At 34.1% G+C, this 13,511-nt stretch overlaps 2 protein-coding genes across 2 annotated transcripts; one reads left to right on the top strand and one right to left on the bottom strand.

Annotated features, from left to right (window-relative positions):
- Positions 1-241: 241 nt before the first annotated feature.
- On the top strand, positions 242-7,280 carry pcp4l1 (Purkinje cell protein 4 like 1). Its single transcript, XM_056742624.1, has 3 exons — positions 242-392; positions 3,360-3,414; positions 4,980-7,280. Exons 1-3 carry the CDS (start codon positions 384-386, stop codon positions 5,129-5,131), a joined length of 216 nt encoding a protein of 71 aa, XP_056598602.1. The 5' UTR covers positions 242-383; the 3' UTR covers positions 5,132-7,280.
- Positions 7,281-8,502: 1,222 nt separating this feature from the next.
- Positions 8,503-12,785, bottom strand: LOC130417233 (putative ferric-chelate reductase 1). The gene is made up of 7 exons (XM_056742612.1): positions 12,718-12,785; positions 11,691-11,782; positions 11,346-11,546; positions 10,844-10,939; positions 9,730-9,922; positions 9,461-9,628; positions 8,503-9,348 (listed from the first exon to the last, which is right to left on the bottom strand). The coding sequence occupies exons 2-7, from the start codon at positions 11,778-11,780 to the stop codon at positions 9,305-9,307; spliced, it is 792 nt and encodes a 263-aa protein (XP_056598590.1). The 5' UTR covers positions 11,781-11,782; positions 12,718-12,785; the 3' UTR covers positions 8,503-9,304.
- Between the last annotated feature and the right edge of the window lie 726 nt (positions 12,786-13,511).

The raw sequence follows: 13,511 nt of genomic DNA, 5'->3' as shown, positions 1-13,511 counted from the left end.
ATTTTATTATTTTAAAACTGTTACATTTGAACTTGCATTGCATCCTTAGTAGCCCAGATATTTAAGGATATGTATTAAAAAATATGGCACTGACTCACAATTGTTCAAATGCACCCTGACTAGATAAAGATGAGGAGGATAATGATGATTATTATAATAAGGATATTATACTAACCTACATAAAGAGAGAGAGAGAGAGAGAGAGAGAGAGAGCAGGGGCGTGCTTTATGAGGATGAGCGATGAAGAGATGCAGTGCTCTGTATAATACCCTCGACTCAGTTGTTCTGACTTATTTTCAAAGCACTCTATCAAAACAGCGGAAAGTACACTTTTACATTTTTTTAAATTGACACCAGCAGAACATTAAGCGTCGCTTGGAACTATGAGTGAGGTGAGTGGGAGATTTGTTCATTTCTGCTTAAACTAAAAGGTTTCAGTAGATTATAGAGCTAAACGTATGGCATCATGTTCAGAAGAAACATCCACTCATTTCTACAAATAACTGAATACAAAGGGTAGAAAGATAACTGTTATTCTGTTATAAAGAATTCACCAAAGGCTTTTTGTATTAATGATATTTGTTAGGTAAAGAGTCGACACCCACAATGCAGTTTGTGCTGAAATTGAGAAGAGATCAATCTTGAGTTCATTGTTTTAAGATGAAAATGTGAGGCTTTACATTTCTGTGTGTCTCCCATTAATTGGCAATTAATAAGAGACTCAGGGGAGCTTGACCTTGCTGATATGAGTTTGGCTCATTAGCAGATGGAGATTGTGCTGTGGGGGCTGTGTGTGTGTGAGGGTGTGAAAATAAAGTGCTGGTAGAGGTAATGAAGCTCAGAGAATCCTGTTATAGCCAACACACTGTGTGCCATGCGGATGACTTTTATCTGCAGCGATAAAAAAAGACAAACGATTACTTTACAAAAATATAAAAGACCCCCAGAGAGCTCAGAGAGAGAGCACTGGAACCTAATAGTAACAGGAAAGGTTGAGTTCGAGTTGAGATGAAAATGCTCTCTCGTTCCATAAAAAGGATTACCGGGGATGGGCTGCAGAGATTTGCATTTGAAAGAGTCTTGCAGCAGGAGAGTATATGTGAAGAGTTTGGTTCCAAAAGGAGATAACTCCGTTTTCAACATGTTTTTTTATGTTATCATGCATGTTTTTATTGTGTTAATTACCTGGATTTTCAAAACAATCAAAACAAACAAACTGCAGTTTGAATTGTATTAATTCGAATGCACATAATTTTTTTTAAAACAGAGTTAACTCATTTTGGAGCAACACTTCTCATATATGTTCAGTATATACAGTTCTTGTTTATGGAGGATACATGTGTATGTGTTGAGGTGTGCACATGTGTCCATCAGCTGCTCATAGCAAATACTGTATTTCAGTTTCTCAAGTATGACTGACAATACTTTGTCAAAAAGGACATGCCTTGCCGCCACTTGTTATACGTTTTTATTTGGAACAAATTCTTTCGCTTGGATTATTAAATCCCCTCTTATAAACACATTTAATGAATGAACGCGAGAAAATTTGTAAAATAAATTGACACGTTTTGGATGTCAATGTCTAAGAATATGAATACCTCAAATCTAGGCCACCAACTCGTGGCTAATTTATTCTATTTCAGTCTGATAATTGAAGGAGCAAGGTCACAGATATATGGAGTGCATTTTGGCCTCAAGTCGTTTACTCATGCTGTGGACACTCAAAAAGGACACACACACTCGATTTAACATGAACTTGAATAGATACATATGTGCCACTCAAGATGTCAGCAGGTGAAAAGGATTTCGAATTTCATATAATTATAGATGAACAGAATACACACACAGGGGCGGACTGGGAAGCAAATTCGGCCCTGGATTATTTGGCCCACATCAGCCCTCCACCAATTCTGTCTACGGGGGGTTTGTTTGTTACATGTGCATTACATGCATACGTGTCGAACTCGCTAATGCCTTCACGTACTTCGGATACTTCCGCCAGTCCGCCCCTGGCCGTCGGTGGGACGGTCGTTCTGGACTTTGACAGAATATCCTACTGTTCAGTCCGCACCTGGCTACACACATGTTGTCGTGAAAGTGGACATACGCACCACACTTGGCACTGTGTTGGCATTGGATTCTTTCCAGGGCTAAATGCCACCGTTCCAGATTAAAAAAGGGAGATTAAATCGATGGGGATTACTGGGTCTTTACCATTGTGTCCTACACTCAAAAAAATGATTTGTTGAAATGTTGGATTTACATAAAAAGTAGTGTCAAGTGGTTCCACATAGATATGTTGAGTAGTTTCTACAATTAAATTTTTTTGAATATGAACAAATTTAAGAAGTTGAATTTTTGAGTAAATTGAAACCATTCACATTGTATCAGTGATTTGAAGTTAATTAGACGCAATATTTATCCTTCTCAACGATACTTTTTGTCGTCATGCATAATTTAGATACAGACTTACTGCATGTATGTCAAAACACAATGAGCAGATCAGATGAGAGGCATCTCAGTACTGGCATTAGCACATTTTTTTAATAATAAAATGTTTTTTGATAGCAAATGAACAAGTGTACATACAAAATAGACATTGAACAAACAATATTAACAATTAACAGTTCTCAAAGGCAGGCCATGTTGCAAGTAAAGTATGTTACAGTGGAGATTTACATTAAATGTACAATCATGAAGGGCAATGAAGAACAAATTAAATAAATAAATAAAATTATTAACAATAATTATAATAATAAATTGGCAATAGCACATTATTAATGCCTCACAGTCTAAACACATGTACCATTCTTCTACACAATGGTAACCCTAAAACTCCAAAATACAACAAACACTTTTAAACTTCAAAGATAAATGAACATTAAGCACAAACAATTCTTTATCTTTACTGAAAATCACTTAAAATAAAACTACATTTCTAAATTTACTGCTTAAATGCAGTCTTACGCAAAGCATGCTGGGAATTGAAAATCCCTCTCGACGAGTCGTGTTGAATTAACTTGTTTACATTAAGTAAACTCAACAATCGGTTGAATATTATAAGGTTTTGCGTTTTGCTCAACAATGTTAAGTCAAACGCTTGTTAAGTAAAGCGGACAGTACAACATTTTTAGCATAAATAACATAGTAGACTTGTTGTTACTTGCATTCTTTATGTAATGTGAACAAGGATGAGTTTAGTAAAACTAACAACAGCGACATTTTCATTTTCACACGCTTGATAAAAGTCTCTGGATTTCAGTTGATGGGAAACCACACCCATGTTAATTCACTCAGTTGTAATGTTGTTTAATACACAGACAATGATGAGGATGAATGTTTTTTTGTGTTTCTCTCAGAACAGTTCTTCTGATCTTCCCAACAGCACCCAGGGCTCCACCACCAATGAAAAAGGTGCGTTTGAGTGTCTTGTCATCAAACCAAACTTCATACAAAAGTACATTAATTATACTCTATCCACTACATTGACCCAATGTTCGGTCAAATTGAAACCAACATTAGAGTTTAGAACTGGGAAGTTACTTAGATATATTTAGATTTGCATTCAACAAAACAACTGTCTATCAATTAGAGTTTAAAATCTGTTTTTATGGTATTTTTAGGTCATTTAAGGTAGAAATAACTACAGTAGTTGGAAATATATTTACTCTTTTCTGCATCTGATTTATTCCACAATATTTTTAGACATCAGTCCTTTCAGGATCTTAACAAATTTTAAAATGGTCAAGGTTTCATAAACCAAAATCTTTAGCACGATGAACACACTGAGACAAGCTATTCATGCTTCAACAATAAAGATATAAGAACAAAACAAAGAAGTATGCTTTTATCCTCTTGGCATAGACTCACAGACAGTTTTATTGTACTCTTTCTCTCTCTGTGTAACAAACACGCACGCAGACACCCACACACACACACACACACACACACACACACACACACACAAACACATTACTGATTTATTACTTCCATTTCTAGTCCCCAGTTTTCCTGTAGCTCCGTGGTTAGACAATGTCGCTGGCAACACCAAGGTCATGGGTTTAATCCCAGGGATATCACATTCAAATACAAATGTACAGTATCATACAATGCATGTTGCTTTGGATAAAAGCGACTGCCAAATGCATAAATGTAGATGTAAATATAAATATTATCTTTGTGGGGACAGTCCATAGTTGAAATACTTTTTATACAAACTGTACAAACTGTATATTTGATCCCCTAACCCAACCCCTAAACCTAAAGATCATAGAAAACATTTCACATTTTTAGATTGTTTTTAAATATTGTTCTGTATGATTTATAAACTTTTTTGTCCTCACCGTGACAAGAGTCCCCATGTATTAGTGTGCATTCAGGTTTAGGTCCCCACTGGGATACAAAAACAAGGCCACCCACAAACCTTGGTTTAATTCCATTGATTGTAAAGTAGATTATTTTAGTTTACTAAAATTTTCACTTTGAAAATGTGTCTGTTCATTGACATCAAATAAAATATTGATATTAAAATATTTTTTTTAACTTAAACTAAATGAAAAATTGAAGTGTTGCCTCAAAAATAAGCCTAATAAGTCCATTCCATGCATTATAAAAGCAATATAAAAACATCGATCAACATCAATCTTATATAGCAACATAAAAATAAGCAAATTATAAAGACGAAAAAGATTTTATAAATATCAATTATAAAATGACAAATAAAGCATATATAAAAATTGCTAATACTTTAACAAAAGTTAACATAAAAACTAAAAAGCTAAAAATAAAATATCCTTTAAAATATTAAGAAAACTAAAATCAAAACTACAGGCTAATAACTCAAAGAATGTTCAGCTGACGTACATTGAATTTCACCCACTCATAACTGAAATACGTAAGAATTTAACAGAAATATCAAATATTGCTATAAACAATGGAATAATAATTTAGTCTGTGTTTTTGATGTCGTGTGCTTAAAGCCCCTCAGGAGAAAGCGACGGACAACGCGGGAAAGCCCCCCACGCAAGCCCCTGAAGAAGAGATCGACATCGATCTGGAGGCCCCCGAGACCGAGAAAGCAGCGCTGGCAATACAGAATCAGTTCAGACGCTTCCAGAAGAAAAAGAAGTAAAGGATGAAAAAGAGTTTGGAGTGTGGAGGACCAAAACGGCTTCCACAACGTTCTGTACAGAAAGAGAGTTAATAGGGCGGAGACAGAGGAGAGGGGAAAGTCAAGCGTGGGTGGGAAATTAGGGGGCTTGAAAACAAATGAAAGGCCTTTGGCATCAACACGCTGGGCTGATTAGAGTTTAGGAGATAAGAATAGAGAAGACAGGATTTTCACTTTAATACACATCTTTTATCTTCGCTTCTCTTTGTATTCATCTCTCTGCTTTCCTCTCCTCTTCATAGACATTAATATAGCTGGAATGTTGGGTTTGGTCTTATGCATCCATCAAGTATAATTTAATAGCAAACGTTATAAGTGATGTAAGCGTAACAAATCAAAGGCCGAAAATGACCAAATGTTGTAAGATTGATGAATAGATGAAATAGGTTAATTGAACTGAATTCATCAACGGCAGATAAAGCACAAGTTGTTTATTTGACAACAGTACACAAGATTCAAAATAACTTAACTAAATGAACTTATCAATTATCTTATTTATTTATTTATTTATTTTAGTCATATCTTTATTGACATCTTGGACAGGATTTCATTATAGACTTGTCATGTTCAAGGTTTACTGGCAAACTTTGCCCATTTTCAACCGTAATTTACATAACTAAGAACCTTTTTAAGATATTATACTCACTTAAATGTTATTTATTTTAAATTGTATTTTTTCTTTATTGCCAAAGGTCTCATGCATTCAATTTATTGCTTCTTCAATAGAAAAGCACAAGAAGATTAAATGATGAAGATGATTCAATCAAGAAAGTGTCACATTTTGATCTATTTTAAGCGTCTCTTTCTCCTTCAACTATAATTAAAACAGTCTCCAAAGATGTCTGAGAATAGCACAAAATAATGAGAGCGCTCTATAGACACTTATCTCAGAGTTAATGGGACGTCTGTAATTGCATTGAGACAGGTGGGATAAATACAACTCAAACAGTCAAAATGAGTCTCTGTGTTATTCTGTTAATGTAGTATTAATGTTGTATTAAGTATGGAACATTTACTGTCTAACATACACATTGTCTTGTACTGTACCTCTATGTTTGTGTTTGTGTGTGTGTGCTTGGGTGATCGAACCCACACATGTTTTTTTGTCAGTGTGACTCAGTCTAAAACATATACTTCCACAAAAAAAACCTGAATGTTATGTCCCGAGGGCAGTAAGCAGTTACATAAAGTAAAGTGCATTATATAACATTGCCTTTTTATCAAAAGTATGCTATGTGCACAAATGTATATTATTTTTAACCCACAATTTGAGTCAGACAGTAGAGTGTGCAGTGGTGCGTTACGTAAAAACGTGTTTGAGTTGGTCATCTAAAGGGTAAAAAAAGAGAAATTACTAGACGCTCCCACTCACTTCCATCTATTTATAACCGTGAATGGCGACCTCTGCATGGTCAAACTGAGAAGAAGAACATAGAGAAGTGACAGATGAACTTTAAGGGGCAATTCCAACGTTATGGACGTGACATGTTGAGTTATGGAGGTGACATAAAAATACTCAGAGAATGAATTTGTTTCCATTATATTGAACCATCTTTTTATATTTTACTGAACCCTTGTTGACAGAGTCCAAATATAAAAAAAAAAATGTCAGTCTATGAAAAAATATATTTAAAAAGAGGGAAATAAATATGCGTTATGGCTGTGACAAAAAAAGGATGCGTTTTTTGGTAGACGATAAACTTTGTAGGATTTCTGTGCACAATCCTGAAGCAATAATACTCAATGAATGGAGAAGGGATGCCTCTTTATAGACATAAAATAGTTACTTTATATTAATTTTCATGTGTGCATTGATGAGGAATATGTAGCGTCATGGATGTGACTATCCTAAAAATGGCACTAACATGACTATGAAAAATCATGTAATAAAAATAAAACAAACGCTTTACAAATTTGATCTCACATGGGTATTTGAACAAGCAAATGTTCAAATCTGTGCTGTTACCATAGCAAAACCACCTGGTAAAAACTAACAAAAAAAACTTTTTGTGGTATGGTTGACATTTTCTGTGAATTGCTCTAAGCGTAAAAGAGATTTGAGGAATGAAAAATTTGGGCAACTATTTAAAAAAATGTAAATGGGCAATCGTGTACACCTAAAAAGATATCAAACTATTTCTCACTGTCATGTCTTGTTTTCTATATACTAAGTGGAAAAGTAATCTCTTTTAACCCCTTAAATCAATGTGTTTATTCGTGTTCAGTGCCAGTTAGTGTGTGATGTGCTGGAAAGCATGCTGCAACAGCAGAGGGAGCTGTTTTATCCATCCACATAATAATATGAATCTGCTTTGATAATAATAATCCCAAATAGCACAGGGACTATGGTAAAATGTCTGCTAAAGATCTGGAAAACATCTGCTGCGTATAAACATCTGATAAACATCTTACAGACATCTTCTAGATGTTTAAATGACATCTGTCAATCAACATTAACAAAGAAATTATAGGTCTTGCAGATGTATATGCAGACATCACATAGACGTCTCCAAGATGTGCTATCAGGGATAACAATGTCAAAAATCAATAAAACAGTAATCAATACATCGGCCATTTATCTTAAGGTTTCTTTGTCCTGAAAGCATTTTTATGCACAAGGTTCAATGCGATATCTGTGAGGACATCTGTTCATCCGAACAACTTATAGAGAGAGAATGTGTGCTTTCTACTCATCTGTTCTTTACTTAACACACCCACACATATGCCTGCCTGTTCACACCTTGTTATTCAGGTAATACGAAGATCAAGTAAATAGGATATTCAAATCCAAAACGGATTCAATACCCATTACAGTAAAAACGTCTGACAAATATCAAAATTATTTAAAAAATAATATTTGTTTTTCTAAAATAAAATATGACGTTAGGTTACATCAACAAAAGGTGCTTTGATTCTACATCATAAGAATGTATTTGAATTGGAAGAATGTGTTTATTGGAAGTCTTCCATGAGGAAGTTTTCCTGATCCTATAATGTTGGGTAACAACTGAAAAGAAACGTTCTTGAGGGTTTGTAAACACTACATATGCAAATCAGGGAAATTTTACCTAAACATATTAGGTAGCAAAGTAAACTATGTGCAAACTTACTCAATCTACTACTAAAATACAATTGAGGTTACAATTTGTACTCAATTAGGTTGAGTAGATTGTATTCTATATTTTTAAGTAAAAAACATTTATGTACGCTTTGCTTAAAAGTATAGAGTAAAATCTACTACTTTTTTTCAGTAAAGTTCAATAAGCATGTATGTTGGTTTTGCATGGGGCTGTCACAATATCAAATTTCATGGCCCAAAAAAATCACCAAAATTCATATTATTAAAATATTTTACTAAAAAAGGAACTAAGTCAAATACATTTTCACCTCTTCTGAATCACATTTAAAATGTGTTGACTAAAATACCAAGGTTTTACTGTTTCTCAGGTCAATTTGTTAACAATGTTGTTTACTTTAAACACATGTTTTATATATTGTCTTATTGTTTAAATTTAGCTGAAATGTCTAATAGACTTCTTAATAGCAGGTTCCAATTTGTCACATTTTCCTCACAGACATTTTCAGCTTTAAGATCTGTGTCTGTGTGACTTAAATAGAAAAAAATAAAGTGTGACAACTTACCACGGTCAATCTATAAATGATGTTAAAAAATCATGTGATGAAAGAAAGAAAATGCCATCAGTTTCCCAAAACAAGGAGTTTAATTTATGTAGTGTTCATCTTCAGTATTTAACATCACAAAAGAACACTATTCTCATATTCATTACATTTGTTAAATTAAATTAGTTAAATTATTCACGTTTTATTGTCATCAGTGTAGCCTTAATGTTACTTCAAATCACCGGGCAAAATATAAAAGTGAGTTTTCATGATCATTTCCACCAGTAATAAATGATAAAGATCCAGTACTATTAAAACACCTGAGTTAAAAGAGTTGGCTTTACATACAGACCAATGCCAAAACAGAGCGGACTTACAACTTGTTTGATAAACGTCTGTTTGACATACTTCAGAAAGAATCGTCCACTCTTCCTACCAGAGGATAAACATCAAATATACATTCTACATCACAGATACTTATTGCACAACTACAACATCTTTTCCTCAAGTCCTTCAGACAAAACGCAGAGCGACTGCAGCCAGCAGACCAAGAGCAGCTGAGAGAGGAAAAAAGAAGAAGGGAACGTTATTTTGATTTTGAGTTTTGTTGAATTTGTAAATTAGTGTAATATAACACAGCACAGGAGAACTTCAGAGATGTTTACTGACCATGACTTAAGAGTAAAGGGTTGCCATTTGAAGTAGGTTTTATGGTTGCTTTTATGGTTGGTGCAGCTGTGGGGGGGATCTTAGTGGTGATTCCAGAAGACTTAACATCAGCCAGATTTACAGAAACAGAGGAGCCAAAAGCACTCGTATGCTCTCCAAAATCAGTGCCTTTAAAGAATAAAGATGAAATGATCTCACCCAGTTTCAATCGTCTTCATTTCTTTTGGTATATTGTTTACTTTCAGTACATGTCAATATCAAACACCCACCATTGTATGAACCTTTATAGACCTCAAGGAATACACGGGATATTGGGTTAGCAGGGTTGCTGATGTTGAACATCGTGACGTTGATGCCCAAGATGTTTAGAGCTTCAGTGTTGTTCGAAGTGATGGGAATGGTGAAAGCACACTGAATCAAACTCTGATTTTTCAGACTGTACTGGATGTCGCTTACACTGGTCTGTAAAAATGTAGCGAAACAATCCACAACTTTATATTCTCTGGAAATACATCAACTTTCTTTTAAATCATATGAATTCATAGTTAACAAGTCATTGGAATTTATTTAACTTAAAGAAAATGAAGTTTTAGGAAATGCATTTAGATTTTTTAAAGTCAGTTTAATACAATAATAAATGTAGAGATGTCACGATATCAAATTTCTCCATCGATAGACGATTATTCTTAGTGATATCTGCTGATCCTGAAGATTAATTGATTTTTTTCTGAATATTATTCATTCTTATAATATCTATTCATATTTAACATCAAACTGGTGATGTTTCTTAACATTTTTTATATATTTTTTATATACAGAACTAATTCATTTCATATCTCCGTCCTCTTTTGAATGACAGGATATATCGGCTCTGATCATCGGCTGTTCTTAAACTATCGGCTGATAGTGCTTTTATCCACCGATACCGATCATTGGCCGATATATCGGTGCATCTCTAAATAAAATTCAACTTGTAAAACTATTTTGCTGCAGGTTTGCCAGTAATTTACTGTTTATTTAATTTACAATTTTGTTTTCAACATAAACTTAGTTCCTTATATGCTCTTTCGTAAAACAAGAGTAAATATCTTGTTAATTTTACAAAAAATCATAAAAAAATGAATGTCAATGTGCTTATGCCTGTCATTTTGAATCTGAGAAGTCAAAGTGTTTTAATTTTTGGTTAAAGTAAAGTTGAACTCAAATTGAAAAATAACTAATAGGAAAGTAATTAAATCTAGAGTAAGTTCCTAGAATACCTGCCATCCAACTACAGCCATTTCTTTATTTAAAAATGAAATCTATATAATCTGTCTATTTTAAAAGTTACTTAATAAATGACTAAGGACCAGAGCTCAAATGATATGACCAGAAATGTCTTACTGAATTTGTTGTCACCAGTATATTGTTTGTGAATGTTGCGGTTTTGAAGAAGAACGTGCCATTGTTATTGCCACAGACAAAGACAGTATTGGACCCCTGCATATAAAAGACAAGGAAATGTTATAAAGAAAATAAATGATTCTTGAAAACTATTGGGAGAAATGTAGATGAACAAACATTTCTCTGTAATGTGTTTACAGTGGGTGGATTTCCACTTAGACTTGATTCAGTCCTCTTTATTTATACAACTCTCCGCCTTTTGTCTCTTTAACAATGGATTTGCCTACTGTTTTCATGCCAATTTCTTTAAATAAAGAAAACAATGGCATAATTGTAATGAAATATTCCTTAACTGACAGTATGTGTGCCAGGTAAGTTTGACAGGTTTTTCCAGTTTAAACCCGTGATCTTGGTGATACCACTGATGTGACACTTTTGAGAACAGTTGGCAAAAGCAAATAAAAGAAGGAGTTTGTCTCCAACGTTTAGCTGTTTTGTTTACCTGAGAAACATTGGTGCTGGATCCGGCTGCAAGGGCGATGTATCCGTCGGAGGAACCGCTGAGCTCAATGGCCAGACTCTTATCTGTCTGGTTGATTCTCGTAGAGGCGAAGAAGCACTCGGAGGTGCCTGAAGGGTTACATGAAGTCGGTTTTTCCACACACAATTTGGTTGTTCCACAGTCACTGTGGGTGAAGTTGTACTAGCAAAAAGAAATACCAGAAACATCTCAGGTCTATTGATAAACTAACACACTTTTCATTACAATACCATCTAGATTCTAACAATCGCTGCCGTTCTTGGATTGAACACCTGCCATAAAAATAGTAATGAAAGAGATTCTTACATTTAAAGGTGTTATGACCCCATTTGCCTTGGTGTACGGCACCGCAGAGGAGATCACAAACACAACCAAACACACCAGTCTGCTGTCCATGTCTGTGGAGGATATGATATATATTAAATTACATTAAAGAATGATAAAGTAGTGAATATATTAACTTTTTGAATGAAACTTTGACAAGAAAAAAACAAAAGTTTAATCAAGAGTTTGTGCCCATTTTTTAAGTGTAACACAAATCCTGTACCTTTTTTGGGTTCAGATGTAAAATTCATCTGAACTGCCATATTTTTTCTTAAACTGTAATTTTAGAAAAAAGTCAGGAATGTTTTGTATTCTCGAAAAAAACTCCTTAAGTCAGTTCTTACATTTTTATAAATGATTGATTTATAAAGCAAAACATCATTTTATTCTTTTGAAAAAAATTAAGATATTGTTAAAAAAAGATTTGTAATCTTTTTAGGAAGGAACATTTTTATGACCTTCCTGTAAATTATCTTAAGAACAATCTTATATTTCGTCATAAGTAGAGTTTTGTAAATCCGGCCCCTGGTTACAAAAACATTATAATACATCTTACTATGTGATTTATAATTAACAACACAGTTAGAACTGGATAAAAAACAAAATAAAACGTACACTGTTAAACATTTCTGTAGAAAATACATTACTAGTGCCTGCGGTTTTCCAGTAACTTACTGTTGATTTACAGTTATGTAATTTACTGGAAACGGTTTGTTCAAAGATTAATGAACATTAAACACTAACAAGTCTTCAATATTAATTTACCTTTGAACAAACAAACTGTTGCCAATAAATTGGATAAATATAAATATACTGTAAGTTACTGGCAACTAGTTGCATAACGACAGCAAAAGTTTAACAGTGCAGTGAATGTACTATTATAAACTAAATGCATCAATTTAATTAAACAATTAACAATTAACAATATGTATCAGCTGCAGAGAGAGAGAGAGCGACAGAGAGAGAGAGAGAGAGAGAGATAAGTTGACTTAAACCTCAATGCTTTTACCTTCTTTTTTTGTAGATACGTCGACTTTCACACTCTTTGTCAATTTGTGAAGTTTGAAAGCAAACCTGCCTACTTATGTCTCTGACAGGACTCAATCTTTCTACAATCGGGGCGTGATTGGCTCCGCCCAGCGCCCTGTGGAATGATGCAGGAGTCTGGATGGGTGAGCAAATACAGGGATGACGTAAAGGATTGATTGAAACATAAAGAGAAATGTAACCGGATTTTTTCAATAATGCAAATAAAACCACTGGTACATACAGTACATGTATAGTGTTGCAGAGTAAATAGTTATTTTATTATTCGCACTAATGGCTTCTTTACCACACCATCCCTTTGTGTTTTTGTCTTGGGAGCACCTGTTTCATTCTCAGACTGTGTACAGCATCTATATCCCTTAAAAACAGACATCATACTACCTCAAACAAAATAAAAAAGTTTTGTTTTTCGTATTAAACAACAATCCCATTAGACACAGGTTACAAAGCAGAATGGAAACAACATTCTTGTGTAATGACTGTTGTAGATCAATCTCTCTTTCCTGTAAGGTCTGCACGTCATGCGTTATCAAGAATATGTTGTAAGTTTTTGTGAAGTTTAGGAAGAAAAGTCTTTTGGAAAAAAACACGAATGTTTACCGGAAGAAATACAGTTCACATTCCATTCTGCGTTTGGCACAGATGTCAATGACAACAGCATTCCTTTAACAGGCTGAGAGCATGACGTGGTGTGAACTTCACATTGCCAAGAAACTTTATGATTAAAAATCATTCTTGTTATTTTGTTACAATCAG

The sequence above is a fragment of the Triplophysa dalaica genome, chromosome 3 (genome assembly GCF_015846415.1).
Source record: "Triplophysa dalaica isolate WHDGS20190420 chromosome 3, ASM1584641v1, whole genome shotgun sequence".
Classification (NCBI taxonomy): Eukaryota; Metazoa; Chordata; class Actinopteri; order Cypriniformes; family Nemacheilidae; genus Triplophysa; species Triplophysa dalaica.
Note: the sequence above shows the minus strand (reverse complement) of the source record. Positions and strands in the feature narration are given on the sequence as shown.